Genomic DNA, 22,495 nt, shown 5'->3' with positions numbered 1-22,495 from the left:
CTACTGTGGTGATGTGATTGTGTGTTGACGCCGCCATGAAAAGAATGAGTGAAGCTGAGTGAGGTATTCATGACACTAACAACCCCACTCATTCAGCGATGCTCTTCTTAAGCTTTTCAACACTCGTTTAACAATCCAGCTCCTTCAACACTCTGTACTATAATGTCCAACAGCTGCTGTGCGGCTTTTAATTGCTCGATTTAATTCATTTCTCCATTTTCCTTGTCCAATGTCTATTGATCTCAATTGGGAGACGCTGACCACGGGGCCGGACGGCGATGCGCTGGCTGAGAGCATCAGAACCTTTATCCACACCAAATTCCAGACGGTGCCTTTGCCACGCTTCATTAGGTCCGTCAATGTGCATGGATTCGACTTTGGTACGATTCCGCCGGAGCTGGAATTAAAAGATATTACGGACCCGCTGCCAGATTTCTACGAGCAAGAGCTGGAGGATGACGAGGAGTCGAGCGAAGAGAGCAGTGAGGATGAGAGCGCTGCGGAGCGGGAGAGGATTGCAGCCGCGGCGGCGCTGATTGGAAACAGGAGGCGCGAGGATGGCTTGAGGGGGCTGAAGAGCGAGATGATGGGCTTCAGCCCGAGCGTGAATGTGAGCGGGCACGACGTCGGCAGGGCGTTTCTGGGCACGTCGACGCCGGGGATCTTGGGCGGACCGGGGAGGAACTACTTTCAGGCGCATCTGGCGACGGGCACGCAGACGCCGTTGGCGGCGGTTGCGGGCGCTCATCTGGGTGGCAGCTGGATGGGCTCGACGGCGCCCAGTTCGGAGCCTACGCCGTATCACAGCCGCGAGGCATCGCTCAGCTCCCTCGATAACCTACAGGCGTTAGATCCGACCTCGGGATCAGGGTCCGGCATGGCCAAGTCAGACGTGTCGAGCACTCTCGGCCCTCCGTCTCGGCCGTCAACCAGCCACGGGCCCATCAGCGGCTCTGCTGTCGAGGACGACGAGAGGCCCGATCCCGACCAAGGCACGGCGTCTCCGCGGCGCGAGCCCCGTGTCGAGGACGTGCAGGCCGTGTTCCGGATCCGCTACTCGGGCGACGTGCGGCTGAACCTGACGGCGGAGATTTTGCTGGATTACCCGATGCCGAGCTTTGTTGGGATTCCGCTCAAGTTGAATATTACGGGGCTGACGTTTGATGGGGTGGGTGTTTTGGCGCATATACGGAAGAGGGTGCATTTTTGCTTTTTGAACCCGGATGATGCTTTGGCTGCGGTGGGACCGGATGGTGAGGGGGCGACGGAGACGTCAACAACTACGACTACTACTACAACAACATCAACAGGAGGAGGGGATGTGCAGACAACTAGCAAGAAGCAGCCTGGAGGCAGATTCGGTGGGCTGTTGCAGGAGATTAAGGTCGAGAGCGAGATTGGCGAGCGGGAGAGCGGGCGGCAGAGCCTGAAGAATGTGGGCAAGGTGGAGAGATTTGTGTTGGAGCAGGTGAGGAGGATATTCGAGGAGGAGTTTGTGTATCCAAGTTTCTGGACGTTCCTGGTGTGATAGGGAGAATGATACTCTGGGCTGGTGGACTGAAGGAGACGTAACGCAATTACCATCTCCTATTACTCGCATTTTCATGGGTCATTATTTGGTATTGTATTTCTATATAGACAACGGAAGCATGCTACTACATCATACAAAAAAAAGAGAAATTCTCATGTCAAAGTCCGTCTAAACCCCTGATACGCCTGCTGAATATCCAGCTCCAGCTCCCTCGCCTGCTGCTCGCCCAGCTCGTCCGAGGCCTTCATCTGGTTCAGCGTGATGAGCCACTGCACAATCTTGCCCCTGTTATCAAAGTCCTTGTCCGTCACGCGGTTCACTGACTGGATCACGTCCGAGAGCAGCGGGTGCAGCTGGTCCTTGGACAGCAGGCCGAGCTTGACGGCGTCGAGGAAGGTGATGAACTCTTGCGTCGCCTCGAGGATCAGCACGCCGCTGGTGTTGTTTGCGGCTGCGGTTGGGGGTGCGGCCGCGGGGGCGGAAGAAGATGCGTTGATGGTTGTGGAGGGCATGCCTACTCGGAGACGCTCTGTCGCTCGGGGGACGTCGAGCTGCCGTCAGTGTTAGCTGAGGTACATAACGTACATCTTCAATGTTTGAAACAATAGCTGGGGGAGTATTTTACCTCCCACTTGGTCTTAAAGTCTTCCAAATCACCAAACTCGGCCGCGATCGTCTCGTCCGCCAGCAGCGCCTTGTACTGCCTCAGCGAGCGCTCGCAAATGTCCGTGTACTCGGCCTCGGGCACGGCATCCTTGAGGAACGCCTTTTCCAGCTCATCCAGCGTGACTATGATGCTAAACAGCTCGCCGAGAGAGTCTTGGAGGTCGCGCTCGGCGCGGGTGTTGCTGAGTTTCACCTCCTGTTGTGCAGCAGAGGTATCAGGGTTAGCTAGCTGTGTCTTGTTCTTGTTCTTGTCACGCAAGATGATACTAAGGAAGCGAGGTGGAGGAGAGGAGTTCGAGAGTTACTTACTTCATCGAGGTTGATGGTGGCAGACAGACTCGTGTTGGGGACGTAGCTGTGAGGAGTGGGCGCGTAGCTCTGACGCGTGTTCATGATGGTGGATTGAGGCGAGGCATCGAGGAGGAAGCGAAATGGGTCGAGTTTGGTAGTATGAAGCTGGTGAAGCTGGTGGTGACGACACTTATAGTGGTGTTGCGACAGCTTATTTACAGCCCACTTTGAGCCACTGTAAAGGCACTAGCTGCAAGCTAGTGGTGCTGTCCGGCAGAATTTCTTCACCGCCCCGTGTTCTTTCTGTGGCTGCTACCGATACAATACTGAAGGTAAAGCTGAAGAAAAAGGTGAAGAAAAAGAAAAAGAAAAAATGTATGAAAGTAAAAGATAGAACCAAGAAAACGGGACCAAACCACATTAAAGATTTCAAGATTTCGCTGGTACAGCTGCTATGTTGCTTGGAAGAAATAAGAGGCATCAAACACTAACAAGATCTCTTGAGCCAATCTAGGTCAGCTGTGAACAAACAACATTGATATAATTGCTATCTACCTAAGAACACTATGCTAGAGATAATTCAAATCCAAAACCCCATTAATGAGATGGCGTAACAAATGGCCATCTCCTCTCCCACCCCAAGGCAGCTCAAGTGACAGCCCGTTACCAGCTTAGGCTCTTGGCTTTTTCCTCAACAAGACCATCAAAATCTGATTTTGCTGTCATCCTGTCCTCCTTCAGACGGCAATAATTCTCTTTCCTGTCCAATAGGAAATGGTAGTTGACGAGTTGGCTTTCGCACATACTTTCTCTTCCTCCTACCCTCGACCACCGTGAACACTTCCTCTATCCCCCAATTCATGGCGTTTAGGTCATTCACCTCCAACACCCAAGTCCCTCTCCAGTTGCTTTCCTCATCCACCACCTGCTCATAACGCCAGAGAAATTCTCCATTCGTATTCGATCTCCATTGTCTCTTCATTTTGAGTTGTGCGGCAACCTGGGCGGCTCGTTCTTCTTCTTCTTCAGCAGTTCTACATGCGGTGGGCTGTGAAGATGAAGACACCTCGTTGTCCTCGCATTGGTCCTCGTTGTCCTTGCATTGATCCTCGTTTGGATCGCTGCACTCTTCCTCGCGCACTTCGTTGCGCTCTTCATTGCGATTTTCATCGTGCTCTTCCTTGCACTTCCCATTGTCCCCCTCCTTGCACGTCTCATTGTTCTCCTTCCTGCAGGCTACCTGGCACTCTTCATCGCACCTCTCTTCACATTCCTCCTCTTTAGGGTCGCTTTCGAATATATTGTGGCGTATAGCTCGCCCAACTTGGTAATCTTTCCACACCTGCCGAACTGTGGTAATCGGCCGTTTCAGAGCTTTAATAGTCCGATCCATAGTTGAGCTTTTTAGTGATATATATGGACTTGAGGTGTCGAATAGTTATTGCCGATATATAAATAGGATTCGTATTTTGCTGTGTTGTGGGACGAGTAGAACTATCGATGAATATGGAATTGTGTGTGGGAAGAAGGGAAGAAGGCCATATATATATATACATATGCAAGAGATGGGATCGAAAACCTGCGCATATTCTATGTGGCTAACCGTTAGGCAGCGATTGCAACTTATAGAGTTTACTCAAAAAGTTACCACCAAAGAATATCCAACAACTACTTTAGCCTACCGAATCCTCAACAAGCCTGCAGATTGGCATTGGATATTGCTGGGCTGTATTTGCGTTCATCATAAGACTTGTAAATCTTATAAATATTAATATTCGGCGAAAGTGTTCTGCTTTGAGGCTTCTGCCTACGGCCAGGCTACAGCTACCTCTTAAGAGGCTTATCTACTCACTCCTGGGTAGAACCTTGGGCTGGAGTAGAAGAAGCCACTTGATCCATGGGCCAACTTTAACTTGAGTGAACCACCTAAGCCAGACAGGCGAGCATGAAAAATGCCCAGCTTGACATATTTCCGTAGAATATGCAAATGTTACGCATAGAAAGGCCGTTGGCACTCCCGGCAGCGTCAATCGCGACTGAAGGCCAGGAGATGGAAGCAAAGAAGGGTACTATAGCAATGGTCAGTCAAAAAGCTTCCACTTACACCAACTTCAGTGCCCCACTACCAGATCGGTACCTGTAATCCATAGTGCGGCAGAATTTCCTGACCGCCTATATTCTTTCGGTGGAACTCTTTATCGATAAGTCGGCGGCCGAAAATTTTTGGAAAGCGCAATTGGTACGTCGAGGCGCGACGCTTCTGCTTTCCAAATCGGCATCTTTTTTTCTCTTATCTTTTTTTCCATTTTACCCTTCGGAATCCTGGATTACGGCCCCCATCAGTGGCTGTAGCAGATTATCCAGAATGGGTGTCTCCAAGAAGAATTTGAAAGCGACCAAAAAATTCGAAAAGAATCACCTAAAGGGTGTTCTGGACAAGAGAAAGGCCGGCGCAAAGCTCAAGCAGAAGCTGCAGATCAGAGAGAAGCAGAAGTCGAGGAAAGCCCAAGATTCCGAGTTCATAAAGGGCTCAAAAGATGGCCAAGATGCTACCGCTACTCCTGCCAAGAAACCAGCCGGAGGCAAGGCGAAGAAGGTCACTGAGATGAGCGTCGACGATTTCTTCTCGGGCGGTTTCGAGGACATCATCGACAAGAACGGCAAGGCTGGCAAGCTTGGCAAGCGAAAGCGAGACGAAACCAAGGAAGATGCGGAAGATGCAAGCGAAGGAAGCGATTCGGAAGTCTCAATTGGTGGCGAGCCCGTTGCCAGCGACAGCGACAACGACAGCGATGACGACGGCGAAGCTACTGGCCTTGGCATGAGCAAAGAAGCCATGAAGGGACTTGCCGAGAAGGACCCCGAGTTTTACAAGTTTCTCAAGGAGAATGATTCAGAATTGTTGGATTTCGACGAGAATGCAGATCTTGCAGAGGTGGACGAGCTTAGCGCTGGCGAGGAAGATGCTGACGAGGAGCTCCCCAAGAAGAAGAGAAAGAAGGGCAGCAAGGCAGAAGAGGAGCCCGCACAGAACAATGAGCTGACTCGCAGCACCATTGCAGGCTGGAGGAAAGCAATGGCCGAGACTAACTCTCTGCGAGCAACTAGACAAGTGGTGCTCGCATTCCGATGCGCTGCTCATCTTAACGAGGCCGACGAGGAGGGCCAAGCGGATCAGCGATGGTCCATCAACAGCCCGGAAGTATTCAACGACATTCTGCTGCTTGCCTTGAAAGAGGTTCCAGTGGTTATGAACCACCACCTCCCTGCCAAAGAGTCAGCAGCCGGCAAGGTCTATGTACAGACGGAGGGAAAGAAGTTCAAGGCCTTGTCCGTGCTCTTGAAGTCTTACATCTCTTCCATCATGCACCTCCTCAGCACACTCTCGGACGATGGCACAATCACAGTCACTCTGTTGGCCATCGTGGAGATTCTCCCATACCTTCTGTCCTTCAAGAAGCTCATCAAGGCTCTTGCTAAGGCCATGGTCAACCTATGGTCTCAAGCTGCCGGCTCCCACTCGTCACGAGTCACCGCTTTCCGAGTCATTCGACGACTTGTCATCATCGGAGACAAGGGCATCCGGGAAACCGTCCTCAAGGCCGTCTACCAGGGCCTTGTCCAGGGATGCCGAGTCACCAACCACAACACGCTCGCTGGTATCGACATGATGAAGTTTTCCGCCGCCGGGCTCTGGGGCATCGACCCTGCCATTGGCTACACCACGGCCTTTACATTCATCCGCCAGCTCGCCATTCATCTCCGCAACAGCATCGTCAACAACAAGAACAACTCGTTCCGCATGGTTTACAACTGGCAGTTTACTCACTCTCTCGACTTCTGGGCCCGCGTCCTCGCTGAGCACTGCACGCCCCTGAAGGAAGCCGAGGCTGGCAAGGAGAGCCAGCTGAGACCGCTCATCTACCCCCTTGTCCAAGTCACACTTGGTGCCATGCGCCTCATTCCTACATCACTATACTTCCCCCTCCGCTTCCACCTCATCCGCTCACTGCTGGTCCTGTCGCAGGCCGCCGACGTCTACATCCCACTCGCCTCACCGCTGCTGGAGGTGCTTAACTCAGCCGAGATGAAGAAGGCTCCCAAGGCATCGACACTCAAGCCCATGGACTTTGCCGTCTCTTACAGAGCCCCCAAGTCATATCTCCGCACGCGAGTCTTCCAGGATGGCATCGGAGATGAGGTGGTCGAGCTGATGAGCAGCTTCATGTACACTTGGTCCACATCCATCTCTTTCCCCGAACTCGCCCTCCCTGTCATCATCCAACTCAAGCGATGGCTCAAGCAGGTTAGCTCCAAGTCCAGCGGCAACAAGAACAACAAGCTCGTCTCGCAGTTTTCGGTTCTTGTGCAGAAGCTCGAGGCCAACTCAAAGTTCATCGAGGAGAAGCGCGCGAGGGTCGACTTTGCGCCTAAGCACCGCAGCCAGGTCGACGCCTTCCTCAAGGACTTTGACGCTGCCAAGACACCTCTTGGTGCGTACGTCGTTGGCCAGGCAGCCGCCCGTGCCGAGCGTGCAAAGGTCCTGGCTGAGGCGAGAAAGGAGGACGAGCGGAAGAGGAAAGAGGATGAAAAGGCGGATTTGTCAAACGAGGAGGAAGAAGAGAGTGACGAGGAGGTTGATATGGATGGTGAGCTAGGGGAAGGCAATGATGACGACGAAGAGGTAGAGGAAGAAGAAGAGGACGATGATGATGAAGAATAGATGTTGTATATAGCCTGATTCATGTCAGATAATACGGAGTTTTCGGTTTTAGAGTTTTAAAATAAAAAACGAAACGAGTTGGTCGTTGATTCATATAATTCTGCTTAACCGAACAGCCCATCATTCCATGTCACGTTATTCAGTGAGAAATGTGTAATAGCTTGCGCACAGAATTAGCCACCTATTTAGTATTATGTATGCAAAACACATAAACACAAAGCGTTAGCCCTTTGACTCGGACTAGACAATTAGATAAAGTCGGCTGATGAGGTAATGATTGAGGATTGTTCAGAAATAACAGATGAGAAACAAGTGGGTAGCAGTTGTTAGTAAGCTTCTCTGGGACGCGGCACGTATCACACGAAACACTTACAAGACAGTAGCAGGTTTCCGGAAAGGGCAGTGGTAATAGAGATACTAGAGGCAAGTAGATATATGTTGAGATAGTAGATATATGTCGAGGTAGTAGATATATGTCGAGATAGTAGAGGTATATAGATCCAGTAGAGGTACATAGATCTAGTAGATATGAATGAATCTAGTAGATGTAGATGGATCTAGTAGATACATATAGACCCAGTAGATATCGATAGATTTAATAGATATAGATGGATCTAGTAGAGATAGTCACTCTGTTTAGGTCATAAGCTGGGCAAGAAATCAAGATCAATTTGATCAACACTAATTATACAGTAAGAATTCATCAAGGCTATAACACGATAGGCCTATTATACACTAATCCCCAACGCCAATGCTTCTTTGAAAGGGAAAAAAAAAAGACAAGGGGAAAAAAAACAAGGCCTTAGGCCACGATACCCATGCCGTCCGTCATTTGGTCACTCATATTCGTCACCTCTCGAACATGCATGCCCGTAATGTTCAAGACTGTCATTTCCACCTGCTCCTGCGTCATTTCTTGGCCGGCAGCCTTCTGCCCTTCAAGAACATCATATAGACTGTAAATCTGATTATTCTTCGCCTCGACACGATCCAGCAGCTTTCGGATCGCCCCAGCCATAGTTTCTCTCTTGTGGCGGTCCATCGACTTGTCAGACTTATTGTACCGCGCTTGTAGCTTTGTCAGCTCCAGCTGAATATGCTGCGACTCGTCCTTCAGGCCTTTGATAACAAGAGCCAAGGCCTCGCCGGGGGAGTTGGCTGGTCGAAGCGTGTGGTCACCTCCTGAGACACGGTCGCTGACGGGAATGGGCCGCGGTATGGATACACGCTTCTTGCCCACCGCCAGGTCGACTGAGGAGATGACACCAGAGTGAGATGTGATGCGGCTGCACACTGTGCAGTCCTGGCAGTTGTGGTGGGAAAGACTGTCAAGGATTTGTCGAGCATTACTCGACAACGCAGGGCATCCATCCCGATCAATCGAGTCTGTCGTCGTTCTCTTCGACTTTGAATCAATGTGCACGATTTTCGGCGCTGGCTTCCCAATATCATGGCCCCGCGACTGTTTCGTCTCCTTGCCCATGGTACCGCCCTTAAGATCCGCGTTCAAGTTGAGGGAAATAGCGAGGTCCTGAGAGATATTGTCTACCGACAGCAAGCCAGTAGTGTCTTCGTCACCAAAGGGATCCATGCCTGGAACCGATAGGCGGCTCGCACTCCGACGCTTGCTGCCCTGGTTGGCCACCGTAGACTTGGATGCTGCCTTGTCGGGAAGAGCAAAAGCAACCTTGGCGGTGCCGGCGTTCTTAGAGGGTGATGATCTGACGCTGCTCTTGGACCCGGCAGGCATGTCTTTTGTTTCGGTATTATCATTTGACTTGAGGGTAATATCAGGGACAAAGAAAGCCGACGTCATGTTTTCCTCTGTTTCTCCTCCATCCTGGCGTGTCGTAAAGTCGCTTTTGCTGTTGCTAGAGCCTCGATAGCGGTCCAACTGCCGTTTCAGCACCTCAATCTCTTCCTTCAGCTTGAGGTTTCGATCATGCAGATCATGAATGCTATGCTCAAAGCCAGCGTTCTCACGGCGGAGAATCTTGTTCTCGCTAAAGTATTTCTCATTGTGTCGGACGAGGCCAGCATTGTCTTCGCGAAGGGTTGCCCTTTCTCTCTTCAATGATTGAACTTCCCGTTGCAGTGTTTCAATCTCCTCACGAGCAGCATCAAGCTCGTGTTGGGTACCATCCAAGCTCTCTCGAAGATCCTCGTTCTCGTCCATCAGACTCTTATTGTTGGCTCGTAAAGTCCTGTACTCTGCGAGGCCATTACTGGATTCGGCCTCTTGGCGGAGATGTCGTTGTTCACGTCGTAGGGCATCAATTTCCGCTCCCAGTGATGCGTTGTCTTGTTTCAGTGCCGCAACATCCCGACGCAGTGTGTCGTTATCCTGTCGAACCTGTTCGGATGACCCCAGCTGCTTGTGGGTATTTTCCAGCTCCTTCTCCTTCTCCTTAAGCTGCTGAGCTAGCTTGCTGATATTTTCACAAGCCTTCTGTAGACGACCAATGCCACGATCACGTTCTTGGGTCAGAGTGTCATTCTCCATGTGAAATGTGCTGATCTGATTTGTCGCTTGGTCTAATCGCTTCTGGAGAGACGCCACTTCCGCCTGGAGCGCCTTCTTCTCTGACACGGTCTGTGCATTTGCATTCGTATTCACATTGAAACCGCTGAGCGCTCCGTCTGTGCCCTTGCGAGATGCAAGTTGGGCTTCGAGCATCTCAACCTTTTGCTGGAGACCTCTGGCGTAGTCTGACACCTTGTCATACTGGTCCTGAGCAGCACGGATCATATCCGCCGATGCAAAGATGGCAGCCTCATCTTCAGCAACCTTAATGCCGTCGACCTCTGCGTATGGTACGCCAAAGGGCCTGACGTTCTGGTCGTGTGCTCGGCCGTGTCTAACAATGATTGGAGCACCATCTTTAATAATCGATCCACCGAATCTGAATGTGCTAGTAAGAAAGTTATCGCGGCGCGCGAGGTCTGAGTCCGTCATAAGGGACGGGTGTGGCGGTGAGGGAGGTACAGCTGTCAAGCTGGACTTTGCAGATGACATATTGCTGTCGAGGGACGGAACTCGCCGGTCCTCTTCACGTTCCCTGGGGTTAGATGATGCCCTGCGAAGCGTTTCCAATGCTTCTTCGATAGTGACCTGTCGTTCCTTTGCCTGATCTCTAAGCGGCGGCGGGGACTGGTTGTGTATTTTCGATAGAGGGCTGGGGTTGCGAGGAGCAGAGTAGTTTAGACCATAAGTAGAGAGGCCTTTGGTGGGTGGGCGTGAAATTACTTGTGACAGGTCGGCCTCGTCGACGCGCGGTTGCATTTCCGAGCGCGTTCTCTTGGAGCCGTTCCACGCGTCCTCGGTGGTATCATCAATGTAGGCGGGAAGAGGAACAGCCTTTGGTAATGTCTCCTTCTTGTTGAGGGGCGGGTCAGCCAGGGGCGCCGTTGTGTCTGTCTGGTCGTCGAAGATGGGCCGCGTCTTGGGCTGGGAGTAGAACTCGGGCCACTTGCGGCGGGCAGCCTCCCAGTTGATGGGCAGTTTTCTGGGGGCTGCAACGCGGGCAATGTCCTCTTGCAGCCTGCGTGTGGATTCGCCCTCGGGATCTGAGAAGACGGATGACAGCGTGGGGCTGGCTCTGCCGGTAGATGACGGAGGGGAGTTGAAGGGGTTATCGCTGCTAGCCTTGATTTCCCTAATAATTCGCGAACGATATCTGGTATTTGCGTCGGACTCCATCGCTCTCTCTTCTCTTCGCGCTGCTGGAGCAGCAAGAGTCGAGGATGGCTGTTTGGGGGTTGATGAATGGCGGTAAGCGGCGGCCTTTTTTTTTTTCTTATATCGCGTCGCGTCTTGCGTTGTCGGATGCGCCGAGCGGTCGGAAGCGACAAGGGAAGGGTCCGTGGGCTCGCTGTAGATTTCACTGATCGGTTATCTCGATGAAGCTGCAGTTGTCAGGCGTGACGGAGTTGTTGCGGTTGCGATTTCAAGGTTTGCGGGAGGAGAAAAGCAAAGAGCAGGGCTGAGATGCCGAAATTGACGTCCAGAGATTGTTTTGGGGGCAGCGGGAGTTGTACCTTCCTGTTGCTTGTTTCGAGGTGTAGAAAGTAAACAACACTAAGCCGGATTGGGACAGCGGGGTATGCAAGTACTTGCGAACATGCCGCGCCGTATTTTGGCAGTTGGCGGGTAACCCTTGCTACCGTATCATTGCTCGTACTACCAGGTACTATCGCTACTATCTTCTACTACCGGCTACTTTCTTCTACTAATCGCTACTCTCTTCTACTATCGCTGCTTTCTTCTGCTATCGCAGATTTCTACCTAGTAGTTCGACCATATTTCTCTACTGATTTAATGTGTTTGAAACCCATGAAATCCAGCTCCCAACCACTTGAATTACTGCCCGGATAATAATACTTTAGCAGTACTTTGCTAAAAGTTTGGGGGCTGGCTTAGTCCCCGTCTTTTAGACGCCCACTTCCCTGCCAACCCGCCGTGACGCGAGTATGCACCTTTCCTGCATTAAAAGCAAGGTAGGTACCTAACTGAAGCACTTACAGCGACAAGATGCGATTTTCCATGTAATTGATGTCTATCCAATGATAACGGGAGAGAGAAAAAAAGAAAGGATCCAATCGAGAGCATTGAGAAATTCTCATTCCTGGCTGATATGTGAAGAGTAATCATTGACGTACGAAGATAGTACAGTGCATCCGTCTGATATTGTTTGTTTGTAACGCAAGCGGACCATCTTGCCCGTATTTTGCAAGACCATAATACAAATCACCCTAGAATTAATCTCGGCCAGCCAACGAATGGTTGCTCCCTTTGACTAAACACCCTCGAACCCGTGTCTTCTTAATAATTGAGAATATTTATTCTTTTCACCTATTTAGAGATGCATCCATAAGCGCAACCCAGTCCTACTCTCAAAGTCTTGTGCCAAATAGCGACTTCAAGATACCAAACAAACCTATATAGAAACCAAACCCGTGATACCAAACAATCAATCACATTCAAGATAATATCCAATAAAAACGCGTTAGACGTCGATTTTGTGGTAAAGCTGTCAAGATCGGAATAGGTTAGACCACAAGGGAAGATGTCTCTGGAGGGCGGACGTGAAACAACTTTTGATAGGCAGATCGCCTCGTCCTCGACGCGTGCTGCATCTCCAATCACCAGCGCGTTCTCATGGAGCCATTCCGCGCGTCCTCATTAGTGTCATAGGTGAGAACACGAATCCGTACTTCACAAATATCTTTAACACCCTGCAATTAGCACTTTTACCTAAGATGCAAGGTGGAGAGGGTAAAGACAAGAACCATCTTCCGTATCAGGTTGTCAGTACTCACCTAGCTTTTCCCCAACCAGACCATCGTATCATCCTGTCCTCCTTCAGATGGCAGTACACTGCTTTCCTCTCCAAAGGGGAACGGTAACTGACGAGTTGGTTTCCACACAAACTTTTCCCCCTTCTTGAGTTGGCAAGGTAACACATCTACCCCCCAGTTCATAGCTTTCATATCTTTTACCTCTAGTATCCAAGTTCCCTTCCAATTACTCTCCTCACAAACCGGCTGACAAAGGACCCAGGGGAATTCGTGATATTTATAATATCTCCATTTTTTCCTAAGCTCTGCAGCCGTTCGGGCAGCACGCTCTTTGTGTCTGACGGGCTGCGAGCGTACCTTATCTTTGCATTGGTCTTTGTTCAAACTGCTGTTCTTTTCCTGGCACTCCTCCTCGCAATCTTCCTCGCATTCATTCGGTGTTTCATCCTTGTACTTTTTATTATTGTATTCTTCGCATTCTGAGCACATCGCGTGGCACTTTTCTTTCCCGTCCGACATGACTATTGTTGGCATTCGACGGATAGCTCGCCCATTTTGGTAGTCCTCCCACACTTGCCGGACTGTAATCAACGGCCGTTTTAGAGCCTTCGTAGCACGAACCATGTCTACCTTGGTCTGATGTCTGAGGTTGGAATATTGTTAATTCAACGATGAAGACTGTCTTGTAGAACTGGAGCAGTAACGCGGGCAGTGTCCTCTTGCAACCTGTGTGCTGGTTCGCCCTCGAGGACTGAGAAGATGGAAGACATCATCGAGCTAGCTCTGCTGTTGGGAGCACGGAGATGCATATATGCACCTGTACTAGCGGAAACCTCGGATTACGGCCGAATCCTTCCAAGTCTTGAGGTTCACTCTGAGAGAAGCCACCTCAACATTGAACACACATATGTCACTTGATGGATTTGCCCCAATAGATCGACCTCGACACAGGTGAGTTTTCAATTGTCAGAAACTTTATTTAATCGACCATCCGTCCATGAATGCAGCCTCCAACGTATAAGCTTTGCGGCTTCTCCAGCTAGAGGCTTGCGGCTCGCCCATCGGATCGAAGCTCCGAGAAATTGGGGCGGCCATCAAAATTCTCGGCCAATGTAGACACTTGATAGAGAATATCCCTTCATACTAAGAGTAATTGTACGAATCTAGATTATTTAGATAGAGTTTACGTTACCTTAGATGAACCTGCTGGAGCAGCTGAAGGGGTCACCAATGAACATACCCTGTAGCTCCATTGGAAATGCATGTGGTAGAACTCATGGCCACGAAAACAAGATAATTACATATGAGATTCAGAGAAAATGCGAGTAAATGAATGGTAAAAACGTCAATTAAGCTAAAGTACTAGTTGGGATTGGCATAATCCATGAGACGTCTTGAATTGAATGAGGTTCTAGTAGAGGACTTGCGGCTGAGGGGTAGATCAGCGCTGGTATGGAAACGAGCCCCATGACATCCGATTTATTGGTTCGGCACTTTAAAGTACTTGCGCAATACCTTTGTTTATACGTACATCTTCATGCTAGCAAAGGATTCTGCCCGGTACCGCATAGGTAGTCCAAGAACAATGGGAGCTAAGCTGAGACACACTCTAACTTCAAGGTTGTAAGGCAGTCATTTGACATACCCAAAACATCAGCCTGATGTTCTCAGCTATATTAACTCAACCACCTCGCAATACATTCATAAGACAAATATTCTTACTCTTCATTTGTCAAGCGTCTGCACTGACAGATGCTGCTCTTCAGCTACATACGCTCATTTGCTCCTCCTCGTCCATAACGAACCTTATTCATTACATCTATACCTACCGTCATGTTTATCCTTGCTTTCCTCCCCGTGGTGATCGCCTCATATAAACACACCAAACAAGAATATTGCTCCATATACGCCGTGGCGACCAACTGTCGCCCGCCACCAGATGCATTCCTGCACATCCCAGCAAGAGATCTCGCCTCCGACGAGGCCAAGACTGGAATCCTCGAAGATGCCTTCTCCGCGCTCGCCGTGTTGCAGAATGAATACTACCAAATCGAACGAAGCACATGGCCATCGGCGATAGACTGGACTGCCGCAGTCACCCAGACCGTCGTTTCCGGCATGCTGTCATCCCTGACCAAGTCGATAGACTTAATCGTCCCGGGCATTACGCCTAGTATTCGAGAAGCGCAAGAAAACCTCATCTCGTCAGTGTACGACCAAGTCATTGGCTATCACTTTGCACAAGACATAGTTGCCATCCGAGACCAGGTATGCTCCCCCTCCTTGTTCGCTTATCCCCTAGTTATATCATCGGCTTAGAGAGACTTTCCCATCTAGGCCTTTGATGACATATTATGGGTGGTGCTTGGCTGGATAGAGGCCGTGAATTTTGCTCGATCGCATGACGGCATCCGCTTCCCCGAAGCCGAGCACAGCCCCAATGCTAGTTTCCCTACTGACGTCCATGCCGCTTTGGCATCACTGCCATGGCGCGGCCATCTCTGGATCCCGTCCTTCCAGAATCGGGCGAAAAACTTCTGGCTTCTTGGGGCTCAGGGCTGGGACACGGTATTGTGTCATGGCGGCATGGTCTGGAACCCCCGTCTGGAGCCTTACAAGAACGCCATCACGAATGAGCTGTACATTTCAGCTTCAATTTCCATGTATCAGTACATGAGCAACGGAAGTGTCGCTGATAAGGATCCGCTACATCTTCAAGCGGCGATTGAGGGCTACAAATGGCTCGTAAACAGCAACATGATGAATCGCGAGGGCCTGTATGCTGATGGATTTCACATCGGCCGACGAAAGCACGGCGGCGTGGAGTGCAACATTCGCGATGAAATGGTGTATACTTACAACCAGGGCGTGCTGCTCACTGGTCAACGAGGGCTGTGGGACGTGACCGGGAGCCCCTCGTATCTAGAAGATGGCCATAATCTCATCCAGGCCGTCATCAAGGCCACTGGTTGGAGCTTGAAGACGAATCGACCAATAGACTCGGTGGATGTATCTGCAAAGCTGCCCAAATGGAGAGGACTTGGCCGAGGTGGTGTCCTAGAAGAGAAGTGTGATGCAAGTGGAACATGCTCTCAGGACGGCCAGACATTCAAGGGCATATACTTCCACCATTTGACTGCATTTTGTCGGCCCTTGGACGAGGATAACCTCAACGATGGGGATTACGTCGACATGGATGGTTTCACTCGTGTCAAAGCAGCCCATAAATCGGCTTGCCAGGCGTATCTTGGCTGGATTAAGCACAACGCTTTGGCAGCGCTGACATCTCGAGACAGCCGAGGACGCTTTGGCATGTGGTGGGGGTCAGCACTTTTCGGCAACATTCACGTATCTCGGGCAAGCGACGGAATCGACCATGATGCTGTAAATGCTACCGACTATCGTAAGGACGGAACCCCAAATGACGATCTCTGGGGTCGAGTTTCAAGATGGCTGCCAGGATCTCGGAAGAGAGGACTGGACAAGCAAGTTACGCCAGAAGACTACAAGAAGATGGACATGTTGGACTCGATGGAAAAACCTCTGAGGAAATCAAAACATCGTCCAAGCGACCCAAACGATCGCGGCAGAGGACGCACAGTGGAAACCCAGGTAGGAGGCGTCGCCGTGCTTCGCGCCTATTGGGACATCTCGCAGTCGCTATCGTCATGAGTGTCATTTGGGGCTGAGACCCTAGGCACTGTGCCTAGCGAAGCAAAGTTGCATCAACGGACTCATCTGTTTCGTTTAACCTCGTTTTACCGTTTAATCTTAGTCTGGGTTCAACTTCATGGCAACAACCTTGTCTTTTTGGCCTCCCTCTGAAAACTAGGCAGTAAAAACCCGCTGTCGGCATCAAGGCGTCCTGACGCTCCGATCTGGAAATGGCCGATTGGGTGGATGCGGCCCCGATGGTGGAGGCGCGGAGCCGGATCGTCTCCAGGAGCTAGGCCAGATCGAGCAGAACGATTCGAGATACGCACAATACGCTCTTGGAGGCCGCGTGGAGAAGAGGCACAGCCTTGGTCCCTGATCTGAGCCTCGAGAGGAAGAGGCGGTGCGAACGCAGGATATAAAGTCGTCATGCAGTTTCGCGCTGGTATTTGGAATTTGCATCGTTAGCATAGCAGCTTTAAACTTGTATAAAGATCCGTCTCTTATCTCTCATTGTCTCATCCCTCATCTCATCGCACATACTCCTTACACACCTCGTCTACTCTTGATCAATCATTGTAACCGGAGACCCTTGTGAATCATCTTGTCTGATCCTTCGCGCATCATTTCCTCGGAGCCGCTTACACAAGACATCAACGTCTCGGCTACATCACCTGCATAGTATTACTCTCCAAATTCGTCCAATCACCACAACTAAATAATGGCCCTGCTTATTGGCCTCGTGGCGGCAGCCGCTCGAACAATGGCCAACCACGACGATAACGGTCGGCAAAACCGCAATAATAATGGATATAACAATGGATACAACAACGGCCAATACTACGACAACCAAAGCAACGGCCGCAGCAACAACTACAACGGTGGTTATGCCAATGGCTACAATAATGGCTACAGCAACAACGGCTACAATAACGGCTGTGGTGGCAACAACTACAATGCTTCTCCTTATGCCGCTTACCCACCACAAATGATGGTTAGCCGTCGGGAAGAGCGTCGGATGGGTAGGAGAATGCGCAAGGCAGAGCGCAAAGCAAGGGATGCCGACATGGTCTTGTCCCTGATGAACTCTGGTTCGCGAGCGGGCCGCCGCTCACCCGTGCCTCAATATTCAAATATGCAGCCTCAACCCGGAAATGGTGGCGTGCCTTACATGCAGCGTGGTGACAACTCAAGAAGTCAAGTCATGTATCCCCCCGCACAGCAAGGGGTCATGAATCCAGAACCGGAGGGGTCTCAATGGCGGGATGTCCAGAGTCGCGACCGGCCGACTAGCCGAGGTGATCTGCACCCGGCAAGCTCATCAGAAAGTCTACCGACATATGAGCAGGTAGTCCGAAAATCCGGCAAGAATTGAGAAGAGATGGTTTTGGAGAGGTAGCGTGGAGAAAGAGGAGTGACTTTGTTTTTGATTCCCCTGCATGATTGCTCGCATAATGGGCTGTTATTTGAAACTTGTATTGATTGATTGCTGCTGGTGACGTGGAATGATAGATTGGGTGCATATATGAATTATCTCATCTGGCAGATGATTCGTCCTAGATACCACTGGAGTTAGTAATATATGCTTGGTCTTTTACTGTACTGAAAGGATTGTAGTAATATTGAATGCTGCGCTGCGCGGATTAAATCGAATCAGAATGGGTGATAAGAAGCGTTGAGCGCAATCAAATGCGGGCTCCGATATCGATGCGCTCTGCGCCATGTCTTGATTGACTCAGCTCTGCACACCCAAACTCAATCTACATGTATGCTTTGGTGGAATCTTCCGCCGGTTTGGCTTGCGTCTTGACAACTTACCCTTTGGCTTATTTCACATACTCTAAAGCATCAGTACCTTGCCAAAGAGAGCCAATTTCGCTATATAAAAGCATGCCCGCATACCGATTGGCATTGTCGGACTTCTCATTGCATCGGGGCGGTCGCTAGTATACGCCACCTTTTTTCTCCAAAAAAAACTCGGAGGGTCCGATTTATCGGAGGTCATCATCCTCGCCGGCGTCAGTCAGACTGGCCTTTCTTTCTTTACACCACACCAAACAAACAAGAGGCAGAAATAAGACAAGAATCTGCATCACCGATTCGAAAATTTGCCTTCGAGATGCCGGGTCTCAATGGCACGACGTTAATGCCCAACGGCGCAACGGGCACCCATGGGACTCGCAGGCCATCAACGTCATCGGCCATGAGAGCCATGGCCTTGACGGAATACAGCGCGAATCCATCACCACCGCCCGAGACGGTCGAAGAGGGCGCATCGCTGGTGCCAGAAGAATTCCAACTTCCCGATGGTCACCCTGACGTGAGTAACTCTGGGCAAGGCCTTTTCTTTCTTCTTTTGCTCCCTTTTGCGAAGACAAAGAAGATTGTAGGACCAAGAGGACTGACGTGTTTTGCTTAACGGAGCAGTACCTGCGCATGATTGCCAGCGCAACCTCACGAGTCTATGAGGCCTGCAAGACCACGCCGCTGTCCCCAGCCATTAACCTGAGCAACCGACTAGAGTGCAACGTTTTGCTCAAGCGCGAAGATCTGCAGCCCGTCTTCAGCTTTAAGCTGCGCGGCGCGTACAATAAGATGGCCCATCTTGACCCAGCCGAAAGCTGGAAAGGTGTCGTCTGCTGTTCTGCTGGAAACCATGCCCAGGGAGTTGCCTACTCTGCCCGAAAACTCAAGATTCCCGCCACCATTGTCATGCCGGAGGGCACGCCAAGCATCAAGCATTTGAATGTTGCGCGCCTTGGCGGCCATGTGGTTTTACACGGCGCAGATTTCGACGCTGCAAAGGAAGAGTGTGCACGGCGCGCGAAGCATGATGGACTCATCAACATTCCTCCTTTCGACGACCCCTACGTCATTGCCGGTCAAGGAACCATTGGTAATGAAATGTTTGGACAGGTGAACATGGCCAAGGTTGAAGCCATCTTTTGTGGAGTTGGAGGCGGCGGCCTCATAGCAGGTATTGGCTTGTTTGTCAAGAGAATGGCACCTCATGTTAAAATCATTGGCGTTGAGGCATCAGATGCAAATGCCATGGCACAGTCCTTGAAGCTGGGGAAGAGAGTCATGCTTCAAGAAGTCGGCTTATTTGCAGACGGCGCCGCCGTGAAGATCCCTGGAGAGGAGACGTTCCGCATCTGCCGCGAGGTTGTGGACGAAGTTATCGAGGTCTCCACGGATGAGATCTGCGCTGCCATCAAAGATATGTACGACGATACCAGATCCGGATTGGAGCCGGCGGGCGCCCTGTCTATAGCTGGCCTGAAGAAATACGTTGCGCGCCAGCCTTCTGTCGACGCCAAGAGGACGCTCATTGCGGTGACCTCGGGCGCCAACATGAACTTTGACCGGTTGAGGTTTGTTGCCGAGCGTGCCACATTGGGTGAGGGCAAGGAGGTGTTGATGGCCGCTACCATCCCAGAGCGTCCTGGGGCCTTTGCCAAGCTCGTCGACACCATCATGCCTCGCCCTGTCACGGAGTTTTCCTACCGTTACTCATCTGGAAACGTTGCCAATGTCCTCATCGGTCTTTCTATCACAGTACCGGCGGCCCAAAGGGTCGAGGAGGTGCGGTCACTCATGGAGCGTATCCGAGCCGAGGGCATGGATGTGACTGATCTATCCAACGACGAGCTCGCCAAAAGTCATGTGCGTTATCTCATCGGCGGACGCACCGGCGTGGAGAACGAAAGAGTCTTCATGTTCAACTTCCCTGAGCGGCCAGGAGCGCTAGAAAAGTTCCTGACAACCCTGAGACCAAAGTTCAACATCAGCCTGTTCCAGTATCGTACGTATGGCGGAGACGTGGCCAAGGTGCTGGCAGGGATCCAGTGCCCACCGGAAGAGAATGCCGAACTGGAACAGTTCCTGGAGGAGCTTGGATACCCTTCAGAGGAGTGCACCGACTCGGCAGTTTTCAACATGTTCTTGAAAAGCACCATCTCATAAGGCGGCAGGGGGGAGTATGTTTGAGTTACGGAACCACATCCGCGGCGTTGGGTGAATGATTATGTGTTCAAGGGGGCCCGGTTATTATTTTTAGGGCCTCTGTTTTGGTCGCAGGCTGGGTTAAAGGCCCCGACTGGGAAGCTGCAAAATAGACATGATGCGATGGTTACATGTGAAGCCGAGAGACGGTTCAAGGATCTACGGAGGACAAGATGAAAAGCGGTTGGATGCATGCTTGGTAGTTCGGAAATCTCCGAAGACGTGGGCATGGTATGTTGACAATGACCCAATTTGATTGGCGATGCATTTGCACCTGGGCTGCCACTGGGCGGCTCACGAAGGATTTCTTTCTCATTTTCGGTTGTACGTGTACTCGTACTCTTTGTACGACCTGTGCCATTTTAGTAAATGATGATCCCGTAGAGCTACTGGGATCTGCCAACTGAATGAAGGCGATATGAATCACAATGACTGACTGACTGACTACATGCCGTGCCCCCTTTTTGAGAGATGCAGTGCCGAAACACCCAAATGATCTCTTCCTCCGCCAATGATCTGATCGATCCATCAATGGGTCCATCCGGTAAGAACTTAGAGAGCTCGGCCCATTCGAGTCAAGGCCAGGAACGGATGTGAAAAATTTGCGGATGATGACGAGTGCAAAGCGGACTTTGACCAACAAGGAAGCCAAAGAGGAGAAAAGGAAAATAACCGATTGATAAGCTCAATTTGGCAAACAAAACAAGCCGGGGCGGTCAAAAACAACTGGATGTGGGATTGTCGGCAGAATATGAAAGGGCAGGTACGATGAGGAGGCCTCTAGTCAGCTTGGGGGCGCTTTTCTTGGCCCCCCTTTTCGACATGTGCGCAAGTGCGCTGACACGATGTACATTGGATGGTAGAATGATATCAAGTCCCATGATCAGGTAGATTAGATTCTGTATGGCTGCGGTAAGATGAAACAGAAATGAGAGTGAGAGGATGGCGGTGCTGTGGGTGATGTCAACGATGAAACCCAAGGTAAAGTAGGGCAGGTAAGTGTGTTGTAATGCGGCATGGACGAGTTTAGTGGTGTCTGAAGTAAACAACTCAACTTGAGACATAGCTGTACTCGTACCTGTGCTTATACCACATGGGGACTCCGCCATTGGATCTTTGTAGGTCAGACGGAGATTATTCTCCAATTTCGCCGTCAAAAGGCGTACAGTAGTCAGTCGTCGTGCATGCCGAGCAGCCAAGTGCTACCTGGCACCAAGTAAGAAAAAGATAGCTCTGGCCTTGAAATTCGATTCCGGCGAGTGCTGATGCTTGGAACTGCCCAGGTAGGAATGGCTCGAGTTGCTCTATTTATATACCGAGCCGTACATGCACGATTAAGCCCAGGTCAGCATCGCTACGGAACGCTTGTCCTAGGTGCATGTGGTAGCAGTACGTTTAGGAGGGAGTGTGAGCGCGGAAAGGGTGCGCATGCGGCTTGGCTTCTGGAGGAATATGCAAGGCACGCGTAATATTACGGCAAGGCACGGGGAATATGTATCTACGATGCCGTTCCCATTCCCTTGTGCTTCTTTCGTCGCCCTCTTATTTTACGTTTTTTGTTTATTCTTGTTTCCTTCTAAAATCATAGAGAGCTCCTTCGTATGTACATGTATCCTTGTTGTGAGATCCGCGCGATGGCTAGCTGCAAAAAAGACACCCGAACAGCACAAGGATCATGGGGGTTCAGAAGGGCCTTCTAGCAGCTAGGCTTCCAACATTCTTCTGTATCTCTTCTTCCTGCTAGGGCCCCTGGTCCATGCGTTATGCTCAGTTCCATCCCGAGCGCATGGATCATTTAGCGCCCCGTGCGGTAGGAAGCTGTACTAAACCTGTAGTACCTGTACACCTTGACTCAGTCAAGCACTCGACTCTGCAGACTCGGATGCAGCGGTGCGTGGCAACGGCGCCGTAATTAGTGAGTGAATGGTGGTGTAACACAAGGATCCAAAATATAATGACCAGCAAACACTGTCTAGTTGATTAGAAGAGACCTGATGTCTTGCGCATGTCAGCCTTGAAGGATCGTGGTGGCGTTTCATTGAACGGTGGTTGCGCATGTAGGTACATCTACCTGCTGTGTTGATCTGGACATGTATTCTTGGCTTGCTAAGCAGGGTATCATTAGACGGATCTCTTGGGATTCCGCGAGGCTTCGGTTGGCAATCTAATCACACCTTGCGTTTCAAGCGAGATGCACAAACGTTGGTAGATCTATTCAGTGCTGTCAAGATACCTGCCATCGACTCGTGTAACTCGGCACATCTCACATAATAGGCACGAAACCATCATTTGTATTGATTTTTTTCTGAAAGCCGCAAGCATTGCCA

At 50.7% G+C, this 22,495-nt stretch overlaps 10 protein-coding genes across 10 annotated transcripts; 5 read left to right on the top strand and 5 right to left on the bottom strand.

Moving 5' to 3' along the window:
• The first annotated feature begins 120 nt into the window (after positions 1 to 120).
• V8C40DRAFT_2019 (ERMES complex subunit MDM12) lies at positions 121 to 1,825 on the top strand. The gene has a single exon (XM_083211992.1). The coding sequence runs from the start codon at positions 230 to 232 to the stop codon at positions 1,526 to 1,528; it is 1,299 nt and encodes a 432-aa protein (XP_083078673.1). The 5' UTR covers positions 121 to 229; the 3' UTR covers positions 1,529 to 1,825.
• V8C40DRAFT_228918 (ESCRT-I subunit protein VPS28) lies at positions 1,600 to 2,705 on the bottom strand. The gene is made up of 3 exons (XM_083212377.1): positions 2,507 to 2,705; positions 2,157 to 2,393; positions 1,600 to 2,082 (listed from the first exon to the last, which is right to left on the bottom strand). Exons 1-3 carry the CDS (start codon positions 2,588 to 2,590, stop codon positions 1,684 to 1,686), a joined length of 720 nt encoding a protein of 239 aa, XP_083078672.1. The 5' UTR covers positions 2,591 to 2,705; the 3' UTR covers positions 1,600 to 1,683.
• Positions 2,706 to 3,083: 378 nt separating this feature from the next.
• Positions 3,084 to 4,536, bottom strand: V8C40DRAFT_228917 (uncharacterized protein). Its single transcript, XM_083212376.1, has one exon. It carries the CDS (start codon positions 3,879 to 3,881, stop codon positions 3,192 to 3,194), a length of 690 nt encoding a protein of 229 aa, XP_083078671.1. The 5' UTR covers positions 3,882 to 4,536; the 3' UTR covers positions 3,084 to 3,191.
• A 233-nt stretch (positions 4,537 to 4,769) lies between these two features.
• Positions 4,770 to 7,309, top strand: V8C40DRAFT_228916 (mRNA-binding ribosome synthesis protein NOC2). Its single transcript, XM_083212375.1, has one exon. The coding sequence runs from the start codon at positions 4,854 to 4,856 to the stop codon at positions 7,209 to 7,211; it is 2,358 nt and encodes a 785-aa protein (XP_083078670.1). The 5' UTR covers positions 4,770 to 4,853; the 3' UTR covers positions 7,212 to 7,309.
• Positions 7,310 to 7,849: 540 nt separating this feature from the next.
• On the bottom strand, positions 7,850 to 11,223 carry V8C40DRAFT_228915 (uncharacterized protein). The gene has a single exon (XM_083212374.1). It carries the CDS (start codon positions 10,909 to 10,911, stop codon positions 8,014 to 8,016), a length of 2,898 nt encoding a protein of 965 aa, XP_083078669.1. The 5' UTR covers positions 10,912 to 11,223; the 3' UTR covers positions 7,850 to 8,013.
• Positions 11,224 to 12,075: 852 nt separating this feature from the next.
• V8C40DRAFT_1998 (uncharacterized protein) lies at positions 12,076 to 13,256 on the bottom strand. The gene has a single exon (XM_083211963.1). It carries the CDS (start codon positions 13,131 to 13,133, stop codon positions 12,531 to 12,533), a length of 603 nt encoding a protein of 200 aa, XP_083078668.1. The 5' UTR covers positions 13,134 to 13,256; the 3' UTR covers positions 12,076 to 12,530.
• A 904-nt stretch (positions 13,257 to 14,160) lies between these two features.
• V8C40DRAFT_1937 (glycosyl hydrolase family 76-domain-containing protein) lies at positions 14,161 to 16,239 on the top strand. The gene is made up of 2 exons (XM_083211881.1): positions 14,161 to 14,777; positions 14,847 to 16,239. The coding sequence occupies exons 1-2, from the start codon at positions 14,343 to 14,345 to the stop codon at positions 16,179 to 16,181; spliced, it is 1,770 nt and encodes a 589-aa protein (XP_083078667.1). The 5' UTR covers positions 14,161 to 14,342; the 3' UTR covers positions 16,182 to 16,239.
• A 486-nt stretch (positions 16,240 to 16,725) lies between these two features.
• Positions 16,726 to 17,855, top strand: V8C40DRAFT_1947 (uncharacterized protein). The gene is made up of 2 exons (XM_083211896.1): positions 16,726 to 16,844; positions 16,916 to 17,855. The coding sequence occupies exon 2, from the start codon at positions 16,927 to 16,929 to the stop codon at positions 17,536 to 17,538; it is 612 nt and encodes a 203-aa protein (XP_083078666.1). The 5' UTR covers positions 16,726 to 16,844; positions 16,916 to 16,926; the 3' UTR covers positions 17,539 to 17,855.
• V8C40DRAFT_228908 (tryptophan synthase beta subunit-like PLP-dependent enzyme) lies at positions 17,816 to 20,603 on the top strand. Its single transcript, XM_083212373.1, has 2 exons — positions 17,816 to 18,483; positions 18,591 to 20,603. The coding sequence occupies exons 1-2, from the start codon at positions 18,283 to 18,285 to the stop codon at positions 20,127 to 20,129; spliced, it is 1,740 nt and encodes a 579-aa protein (XP_083078665.1). The 5' UTR covers positions 17,816 to 18,282; the 3' UTR covers positions 20,130 to 20,603.
• On the bottom strand, positions 20,555 to 21,429 carry V8C40DRAFT_228907 (uncharacterized protein). Its single transcript, XM_083212372.1, has 2 exons — positions 21,247 to 21,429; positions 20,555 to 21,119 (listed from the first exon to the last, which is right to left on the bottom strand). The coding sequence occupies exons 1-2, from the start codon at positions 21,261 to 21,263 to the stop codon at positions 20,885 to 20,887; spliced, it is 252 nt and encodes an 83-aa protein (XP_083078664.1). The 5' UTR covers positions 21,264 to 21,429; the 3' UTR covers positions 20,555 to 20,884.
• Positions 21,430 to 22,495: the final 1,066 nt, after the last annotated feature.

This window comes from Trichoderma camerunense (assembly GCF_050948025.1).
Source record: "Trichoderma camerunense strain CBS 138272 chromosome Unknown V8C40scaffold_1, whole genome shotgun sequence".
Taxonomy (NCBI): Eukaryota; Fungi; Ascomycota; class Sordariomycetes; order Hypocreales; family Hypocreaceae; genus Trichoderma; species Trichoderma camerunense.
The sequence above is the reverse complement of the archived record's forward strand: the minus strand, read 5'-3'. Positions and strand labels throughout refer to the sequence as shown.

What these genes read in the sequence shown, in the direction of transcription:
- V8C40DRAFT_2019 (XM_083211992.1), top strand. Translation starts at nt 230, where the DNA reads ATGTCTATTGATCTCAATTGGGAGACGCTGACCACGGGGCCGGACGGC.
- V8C40DRAFT_228918 (XM_083212377.1), bottom strand. Translation starts at nt 2,590, where the DNA reads ATGAACACGCGTCAGAGCTACGCGCCCACTCCTCACAGCTACGTCCCC. An exon ending in CCACCATCAACCTCGATGAA is followed by an intron (nt 2,394 to 2,506) that starts GTAAGTAACTCT and finishes GCTGCACAACAG; the next exon opens with GAGGTGAAACTCAGCAACAC. An exon ending in ACTTTAAGACCAAGTGGGAG is followed by an intron (nt 2,083 to 2,156) that starts GTAAAATACTCC and finishes CACTGACGGCAG; the next exon opens with CTCGACGTCCCCCGAGCGAC.
- V8C40DRAFT_228917 (XM_083212376.1), bottom strand. Translation starts at nt 3,881, where the DNA reads ATGGATCGGACTATTAAAGCTCTGAAACGGCCGATTACCACAGTTCGG.
- V8C40DRAFT_228916 (XM_083212375.1), top strand. Translation starts at nt 4,854, where the DNA reads ATGGGTGTCTCCAAGAAGAATTTGAAAGCGACCAAAAAATTCGAAAAG.
- V8C40DRAFT_228915 (XM_083212374.1), bottom strand. Translation starts at nt 10,911, where the DNA reads ATGGAGTCCGACGCAAATACCAGATATCGTTCGCGAATTATTAGGGAA.
- V8C40DRAFT_1998 (XM_083211963.1), bottom strand. Translation starts at nt 13,133, where the DNA reads ATGGTTCGTGCTACGAAGGCTCTAAAACGGCCGTTGATTACAGTCCGG.
- V8C40DRAFT_1937 (XM_083211881.1), top strand. Translation starts at nt 14,343, where the DNA reads ATGTTTATCCTTGCTTTCCTCCCCGTGGTGATCGCCTCATATAAACAC. An exon ending in TAGTTGCCATCCGAGACCAG is followed by an intron (nt 14,778 to 14,846) that starts GTATGCTCCCCC and finishes TTTCCCATCTAG; the next exon opens with GCCTTTGATGACATATTATG.
- V8C40DRAFT_1947 (XM_083211896.1), top strand. Translation starts at nt 16,927, where the DNA reads ATGGCCAACCACGACGATAACGGTCGGCAAAACCGCAATAATAATGGA.
- V8C40DRAFT_228908 (XM_083212373.1), top strand. Translation starts at nt 18,283, where the DNA reads ATGCCGGGTCTCAATGGCACGACGTTAATGCCCAACGGCGCAACGGGC. An exon ending in TTCCCGATGGTCACCCTGAC is followed by an intron (nt 18,484 to 18,590) that starts GTGAGTAACTCT and finishes TTAACGGAGCAG; the next exon opens with TACCTGCGCATGATTGCCAG.